The 9410-nt window shown below is 46.2% G+C and overlaps 1 protein-coding gene across 1 annotated transcript in view; it reads right to left on the bottom strand.

The window, feature by feature from the left end:
• Positions 1 to 1111: 1111 nt before the first annotated feature.
• Positions 1112 to 9410, bottom strand: part of ppp3cb (protein phosphatase 3, catalytic subunit, beta isozyme) — a 50435-nt gene continuing 42136 nt past the window's right edge. Inside the window, exons 14-16 of the mRNA XM_063188236.1 lie at positions 8288 to 8385; positions 7315 to 7365; positions 1112 to 1272 (exon numbers count right to left, since the gene is read on the bottom strand). Of these exons, the coding sequence (XP_063044306.1) occupies positions 1112 to 1272; positions 7315 to 7365; positions 8288 to 8385 (310 nt within the window). The remainder of the gene's footprint in view (positions 1273 to 7314; positions 7366 to 8287; positions 8386 to 9410) is intronic.

A 9410-nucleotide genomic window follows, 5' to 3' on the forward strand; every position in this document is an offset into this window, starting at 1 on the left:
GCTTTGTGAAATAAATTAACTTATCCAGTCACTGACAGACACACATGTATACTTTTAATGAAACCAAATCATGCACACGTACGGAGAAGCACACACAGAGAAGCACGGGCACGCGCACGCACACGCACACGCACACGCACACGCACACACACACACACACACACACACACACACACACACACACACACTCACACTCACACATTACGCACACCAGGCTCTGTCCAGTCTTGCGGTATAAAATCAAATATTCCAGCATTCCAACCTTTGTCATTTCAGAGATTAAAAGAAAGCTAAGATGTACGATATAAAGCCCTCTTCCGGTCCAGAACAATAAGAAACAAATAAATCACACATACGCACACACGCACGCACACGCGTGCACATGCATGCATGCACACACTCACTGAGACACACACACACCAACACACACACACACAAATATCTTGCAATATGAACAAATAAACATATCCTTGTTTCTCAATGACCAGCGCTCCTCAACAGAGACGTTAAAGCACACAAACACAGGACGCACACTCTATACACACAAACATACATAGGACACACACACTCTCAGAGTTGGGGCAAGTTTCTACACACACACACACACGCATGCACACACACGCACACACACACACACACACGCACTCACATAAACACTCCCACAGGAGGCACACACTTTCCCATCGGAGAGCATGTGTGTGTTCGCGACACCAGTGATAGTGTCATTTGCAATAGCAGGGACATGAGGGGAGACAGGAAATAGAAGAGGAGGGGGGATAGGGATGAACATAAGCCAGGAAGGGCCAAAGGGAGGCAGAGGCATAACCAAAATAAGCCCAGGACGGGGAGGGGAGCATGGGAAAGCAAAGAGATACCTCTGAGGCCTAAAGGAGTAAGAAGAGGGGAGACTGTGGGGATGCGGGTGGAGCCAAGGACAGGTGTGTGCCTGTGGGAGGGGCTGGAGTCAGAGGCAGGTATGTCGGTAAAGTGGAGGGCAGGTGTGACGGTAACAGGGCAAGGGATGCGGTGTGTGTGGGTGTCTGTGTGTGTGTGTGTGTGTGTGTGTGTGTGTGTGTGCGGCCAGCTAGGAGCCAGTCGGGGCAGGACGTGATCACTGGATATTGCTGTTGTCGTCCGTGCCGTTGGGCTCAGAGGCGCCGATACGCCCGGACAGCACTTCCCGGCGCGGCGGCATCCGCTCGTTGATCCGGTCCAGGCCCTTGGCCTCCTCGAAACTACTGATCTTATGCTGCGGAGAGAAGCCTCGGATGGCTGCAGTGAGGGAAAGCAGAAGGACCGAGAGAGATGGGGGGAGAGGGTAGTAGAGAGGTAGGAAAAGAAAAGAGAAAGCAGAGGGAGAGACGGATAGAGAGAGATGGGAGGATAGGGTTGAAGAGAGGGAGGAGAAGAAAGTAGAGGGAGACACAGGTAGAGAGAGATGGGGGGAGAGGGTAGTAGAGAGGTAGGAAAAGAAAAGAGAAAGCAGAGGGAGAGACGGATAGAGAGAGATGGGGGGAGAGGGTAGTAGAGAGGTAGGAAAAGAAAGCAGAGGGAGACACAGGTAGAGAGAGATGGGGGGAGAGGGTAGTAGAGAGGGAGGAAAAGAAAAGAGAAAGCAGAGGGAGAGACGCATAGAGAGAGATGGGATGATAGGGTTGAAGAGTGGGAGGAAAAGAAAAGAGAAAGCAGAGGGAGAGACGGATAGAGAGAGATGGGGGGAGAGGGTAGTCGAGAGGGAGGAGAAGAAAGCAGAGGGGGAGAAGGATAGAAAGAGATCGGGGGAGAGGGTAGTAGAGGAGAGGAAAGTGACAGTGTTGGGGGAGTCCGAAGTATGGAGAGCAGACAGGAAAGGAGAAGAGAAAGAGAGATGATGAGATGGGCGGAAGGAGTGAGGAGAAAGGGATGAAGAGAGGAAGAAGAAGACGGACAGGAACGGAACGGATAGTGAGAGAAAGACATGGGATAAAAACAGGAGAGAGGAGAGAGTGGGGTGTGGAAGTACAGAAGAGTGAGGGCGAAAGTGGATGGAAGTAAGGGGGCAAGAAAAAGATGCGAAAGATGGTCGAATATACATAGAATAAAAACATGAGACAGACAGTGAAAGAGGGATGGAGATAGAGAGGGAGAGAGAGAAACGGGAGAAAAAAAAACAGAAGGAGAGAGAGAGAACGAAAATCAGCATCAATATACACCTCATGTGTGTTCTTATACGTAAGTATAATATCTCGGGCAAACACAAAACCACACACATAAGCAGATTTCGGGGGGAAATCACAGACAAAGGTTTAGCCTACACACCCACAGGTACTATCACACACACAGACACACACACCATCGCACTGAAGCATATTAAAGCAGTATTAGAAAAAGAGCACTTACAATAAATAGGTTCTACACAGAGACAGAGACAGACCAGGGATGGAAATTTGCAACAGCCAAATCATGGTAAAATATTTAAGATTTCAAACACACAGAAAAATGATTTATTGCTGAGTGGCTTGAAAACTTGTATTACCACCCCTGCAAAAGACTGCATCTGGCAGGGTCAGAAACCCTCTGTCTAGGGACACACACAAAAGGACACAGTGTTTTGACGTGTTGTCTTTAGTGAGAGCACGTCTACACGTGAACAAACTGGTTCTAGTGAGGGTTGACAGACAGAGAGACAGAGAGACAGACAGACAGACAGGTAGACTGACAGGTAGACTGACAGACTGACTGACTTTCACACTGGACTCTATTTTCATTATCAGATGAGCATTGTCTGAACTGTGTTTTTAAGAGGTTGGTCCCGATGGTAGGTTTTTTTTGGCAGGAAAAGTCATAATTTCGCCTGCCGCATGATTCAACAGGGTGGGGTTGTAATCATAGGTGTGTTTGGGCTGTACCATGCAATAAGACAATCTGACTACATGTTCTCATTGCTCTAAAACCCAGGAGTGGCAGATCTCTGCTGTGTTAATTACAGTATTAAACAAACAGACAACAAGAATGCTTTTATTTTCATTAGAAGTAACTGATCTGCGCCAGCGCTTGAGAGGAACCGAGCAGGAAGAATGGGAGAAACTTTGACTTATTATAATCACTTTAGGTCTGTTCCCTCGCTTGCATTTCCTTTTGGTTATGGACATAGTGTGTATTATGTTTATTTAACCCATTTTAGCCTTATTCTGCGTATATATGTTGTTTGACCTTTGGTGCCAGTGTAACGGAGGCTAACTAGCACAGAGTTGACGTGAAACGTTGGTAAACCTCCCTCCGATAGCTTCATACAGTCTCGTGCCGTTGGGCCGAGAGACTAGTCTCTTGGCCCAGCGGTATCGTACTGTGTCTCCCATTGCCGGACCGTTGTAGTTGACGAGGATGCAGGTTCGATCCCCGAGGGGGGTGAACAGGTGCAAGATGACCTCCGTCACAGTGGTGCCGCTGACCCGGGATGGGAGTGAGGTTTAAGGGGGAGAGTGTAACGGAGGCTAACTAGCACAGAGTTGGCGTGGAACGTTGGTAAACCTCCCTCCGATAGCTTCATACAGTCTCGTGCCGTTGGGCCGAGAGACTAGTCTCTTGGCCCAGCGGTATTGTACTGTGTCTCCCATTGCCGAACCGTTGTAGTTGACGAGGTCGCACGTTCGATCCCCGAGGGGGGTGAACAGGTGCAAGATGACCTCCGTCACACCTGGAGCGACATATAGGGTGGTACACTGCATTCAGGCTCTTGAGATTTTAGATGTTTTTTTAAATAAAAAATGGGTATGTCAGAGCTGAGTGAACACATTCTAATGGAAAACAAGGGTCCTAGCTTTTAAATGAGACTTATTCCTATCATAGTTCATGCTTCATGTTTCATATTTCATGCTTAGGCATTTAGCAGGCGTTTTTAGCAGGTGCTTAAGGCTAAAATGGGTTAAACCAGGGTTTCCCAAACTGTGGTGCGTGCACCCCTGGGGGTGCGCGGCCTGCCATAAGGGGGTGCGCGAGCTAATAGAGCAATGGTGGATATGTGTGTTTTCATCCAGCATTAATCAACATTAAGTAGTTGTATGGTGAGTTGTATCCTGGAAGGGTCCATCTGAAGTGTAGTTTAACTCCTAAAAGAGTTTCCCCCAAAACGACTGTGCATAACGTGCAGTGAATGCAAAGTGAATCATACTTGCATGCCCATCAGCACAGCTTAGGGGTGCGTGAACTACACTGAAATGTACAAGGGGGTGCGCAGGGAAAAAAGTTTGGGAACCACTGGGTTAAACAGACCAATAACCGAACCAACAGATTCAGGGAAAGAATGATGTGCTCAAATCAAGAAGGCAATTTCTGCCACAAAAGCCCAGTGTGCTGCTACATGATAGGGGCCATTGTCGCTAATTAGGACAGACAGACAGACAGACAGACAGACAGACAGACAGACAGACAGACAGAGAGACAGACAGACAGACAGACAGACAGACAGACAGACAGACAGACAGACAGACAGGCAGTCAGAGGTTCTGGGTGAACATACACAGACAGACAGAACGACTCTAGACAAGTACATACAAAATAGACACATTGCTTGTTGACTCAAGCCACACACGCACGCACACATGCACCCGCGTGTGCACGCGCGTATGTGTATACACACACACACACACACACACACACACACACACACACACACACACACACACACACACACACACACACACACACACACACACACACACACACACACACATACTGTACAATAGAAGGTCATGAAAGCATCACATCTAATTCTAACACTCACAAAACAAGAAACTGAAAATGCAAACAAAGACCTATCACCAAACGGGGTAGTTAAAGAGAACACAGACATACATACTACTATACACACCTAACAAACAAAGCAGGGAGAAGTAAATCTAGACACAAGAACGCACACATACAGTACAGTGCAGTACAGTACAGTACAGTACAGTACAGTACAGTACAGTACAGTACAGTACAGTACAGTACAGTACATATCACAAACACTGAATAGAGGGTCTGAAGCCTGCAGGGTCGAAGGACTTTTGCTGACTCATCACAAGATACCGGTATGCACAAATTGTCCACATTAGAGGGTTAACTATCTCCGTATACAATCAAAGTCAAGATGCAGATTTGTCATCGCCGTTCCATGTAATGTGAATTTATCTAGGGGGAAGTCATGGCCCTATTGATTAGGGAGGTGGTCTTGGGATTGGAAGGCTCCAGGTTCAAATCTCATACCAAATCCCATACCATAAAGTGTGTGGTCTTAGTTTAGTTTAGTTTATTGCTTATTTGACAGGGACCATGTACAAGACAGAATCTAGTACCAGAGTTAGCTAGAACCTAGTTTACATCTGTGGTCCCTGGGCAGGGAGCTAAAAACAAACAAACGATTAAAAACATAGACAATACATGCACTAATGTTGCCACTACATGGCTTTTCTTACATGGCTGAAGTGCAGGTGAGGCCACTTCACCGCACATAGCTCAAGGCACTGTATCTAAATGACTGAATGAAGTCGCTTTGGATTAAACTCTAGTTAGTGTAATGTAATGTGGTCTAGCCTATCCAAACTCTTACTAGATGTGTTGTGTGTCTTTACAAGTAGTTGGGAAATGGATCGCACTCAGTTTTTTCTTCTTTCTTGTTCTTTCCTTTTTATTTAAACATTGCAGGGACTGATATGGCATACGTTTGGGTTGCAAGAGCCTTCTTCAGTGTCCCTGAAGACTGAAGACACTGAAGAAGGCTCTTGCAGCCAAAACGTCTGTCATATCAGTCCCTGCAATGTTTAAATAAAAAGAAAAGAACAAGAAAGAAGAAAAAACTGAGTGCAATCCATTTCCTAACTCCTTGATTACTTCAGAGACGCACCAACAAGACGGAAGAGCGCGGTGTGTGGAAGATAACTTTGTGTGTCTTTACAACAATGTCCATGCATAGGTTGTGTTGAAAGAGTTGACTAATATTTGAAAGACGAGACAAGCGGAAGACTGGGCTAAGACAACGACATAGTACGTAAGCCCACAGCTGACAGGAAGTAGTGGGACAGCAGACAGGAAATCGCGAGACTGCAGACGGACAGTGATGATCTGAAGGTCTCTCCCATCAACACTGCACTCAAATACATTACATTATCTCCAATTGAAAAGGGTGATCAAGGCACTTGATCAAGGCACTCCATGAAATTAAAGTGCGCTTCATTTCAGAGACAAATAAAGACATTAATATTTCCCACATGTAGTGGCTTGGGCCTTCTCCACAGAATGATCTGCTTTTCTTCAACAGCCTTCCAAGTTAGCTGCATCTCTTCCCTCATTTTTAAAATATCTGCCCAAGCCTTATAAAGCCTTGGAGGGGAAACACTAACAGGCAATTTCCGTGCAGAGTGCAGCGCTGACAGGGAGAGTTCACATTATCACTTCAGATCGCTTGATCCAATTGGTCCAAATCACAGCTGAAATGTGAAAAAGGGATTATGGTAGACTTAATAGCAGGACATTTCAGGTTTTACATTTCATTTGCTAGCTGAGTCATTCCGAGTGCTGCAGGGGGTTGTGGGCCCGTGATTGAGCATGTGCGTCTGTGCGTGTGTGTGTGTGTGTGTGTGTGTGTGTGTGTGTGTGTGTGTGTGTGTGTGTGTGTGTGTGTGTGTGTGTGTGTGTGTGTGTGTGTGTGTGTGTGTGTGTGTGTGTGTGTGTGTGTGTGTGTGTGTGTGTGTGCGCGCACTGAGAAGGAGGGACGAGCAGTCAGTGAAAAAATACTAAATCACAGGTTGATTCCACAAAGACAGCTATAGAGAGACCAGAAAAGATGACGAAAGAAAGAACGGGAGAGAGAGAGAGAAAGGAGGAGAGAGACACGGTGGAAAATATAGCAACTACAGAATGTAGCAGACTTGATGCATGATGCTAGCCAGCTCTATTATGATCTGTCACAGTTTTGTGATGTCACAACCAGCTAGCTGCATTGTGATGTCACTGTCAACCAATGACATTCTTGAATCATAACCAGCCTGATTGTGATGTCACTACAAACTACTGGTGTGATATAGTACATATCCCCCTCTGATGCACGTACCATTGTAGAGGTGTATGATAGTGTGGGTTGAGTGTGAGAGGGGGTGAGGTGGGGGTGGGGGAGGGGGGGTCTCCTGTGTGTGTGTGTAAACCTGCCTGCTGCCAGCTAGAGTTGGCATGAGTGACCGCCGCTAGCTAGCCGCAACACCACTGAAGGACACTACACTAGGCGGCTATAAGTCACCATGCAACCCCGCTTTTCGATTGGCAGCACGCACAACACACACACAGAGGCTGGGCAGTTACCTTCTCCGTCCTCAGCCTCGGTCTCGATGGCTTCTATGGCCTCAATGGTAGCTGGGGACACACACGAACGCAAATAACACGCATACACACATGCACGCACGCACACACCCACCCACACATACACACATGCATACAGACACAGAAGTAGAGACAGAGAGAGGACGCCCATGGAGGAAGGGGGTTAGTCTGGAAGCCATGCACTGTCCCATCCACCGACACTGCTCCCCACACACACACACACTCTCTCTCTCTGTCACACACACAAACTGTACACATTCACTCTCTCTGTTAAACACACGCACACACGTACACGCGCAACCAGAATCATTCACCGCGCTTAAACACTGCGGAGTCTGAGCTATGGAGGGGCAGTTAGCAGTTAGCTGCTAGCCATTAGCAGTAACACTAGCCTGTTAGCCGTGCGAGTGGCGACAAGTTAGGACCAAGTCAAATGAGTAAAAAACAACCAGCTGCATGGACAGATAGAGAGAAGACCTGAGGAGGAGTGAGGGAGAAAAGGAAGAGACAAAAACAGGCGTGCAGTAATTCTTCGTCCCGTAGAGAGGGCTGTGGAGAAAAAAGGTTGTGTATTTGTGTGGGCATCACCAAGTGCGTCGTATTTGTGTGGGCTTCAAAGGTTGTAGCAGACATATGGCCATTGTATTGGGAAAGCTGACGTGCTTGTGTATCAATACGGTATGCAGGGTGTGTGTGTGTGTGTGTGTGTGTGTGTGTGTGTGTGTGTGTGTGTGTGTGTGTGTGTGTGTGTGTGTGTGTGTGTGTGTGTGTGTGTGTGTGTGTGTGTGTGTGTGTGTGTGCGACTGTGCGTGCGTGGGTGCGTGCGTCTGTGTGTGTGTGTGTGTGTGTGTGTGTGTGTGTGTGTGTGTGTGTGTGTGTGTGTGTGTGTGTGTGTGGGTGTGCATGTGCGTGTGTGTGAATGCAGGTACATATGGGTGAGAGTATTCTTGCTTACCACTCTGTAAGGTCTGTTTCCCTCCAGACAGCACTCCGCTGGGCAGCATGCCTGTTGGGGTTAACCCTTTCAGGGTCAACACGTTTTCACTCTCCTCCCTGGCAGTCAAAAACAAAAAGCATTCAAAGAGATAACGCAAGTTAGTATGCTCTCAGTTTAGGTGACACAGCCTAGGTGACAAACATTTTGTGTAGTTGAACAATTGATTATTTCTTATCCACCACATTTTGACTGACACTGGCAGTTTTGTCATTTATATCGGCAAATTGTTTGTTCTTGCATTTGGTCAGTATTGTGTTGTGGATTCACACACCCCTGGCATCAAAATTGCCATGCCAGTCAGCATTCGGATTGCTAAGCATTTGTTTTCATTGCATTTCAGGGAGTGTTACATCTTACTGCAGAAGCCTAGAAATGAAGAGTTTCGATGCTGTAAACTTCATTTTTTTTACTTTTGCATTTTATTATTGGAAATGACTGTTCAGAGGTCTGTTCAGATGTGTGAAATCGTGCCATTCAAATGTTTTGAGAACATACTTAAACCTATATAAAATATTTCGAGAACATACTTAAACCTAAAATGCATTTAGCAATGCAATGCAATGCCATGCCATGCAATGCCCTATACAAAAATTCAATTTTCCCAAATGTTCCAAAATGGATATGCGTGATTTTGCAACAGGTTATTCAAATCTAGACAAAAACAATGTGTTTTTTGCCTAGAAGGTCTAGCAGCACACTCTATGGACTACTTCTGGCATTGGTTCAGTCGGATCACTCTCAACGCTCTATCTGAGTAGGGAGTCACTGGGTCAGATTGGTCACTGGTGACACAGTTGAGCAATGGTGGAGATACCAGAATAACAAAGATGATCAAGGTTGTTTGAAATGCGGTTTCAAGAGTTTTCCCTCGAGTGCTTGACAGGTGAAAAAGGGAAGGAGGAATTTAAATTTGTGTGAAGGTGGGAGCCAGTAATGAAAGTTGGCACTCTAAGACTTCCTCCAGAACTATCTTCATTATAAACATTATATATATATACATTATAACAACATTTAATACCTATTGCATGTAGAAGCATTTTGAATAACAGTTGGTTCCACCCACAAGCTTCAGCTCTGTAAT

Source organism: Engraulis encrasicolus, chromosome 22 (genome assembly GCF_034702125.1).
Source record: "Engraulis encrasicolus isolate BLACKSEA-1 chromosome 22, IST_EnEncr_1.0, whole genome shotgun sequence".
NCBI classification, from domain to species: domain Eukaryota; kingdom Metazoa; phylum Chordata; class Actinopteri; order Clupeiformes; family Engraulidae; genus Engraulis; species Engraulis encrasicolus.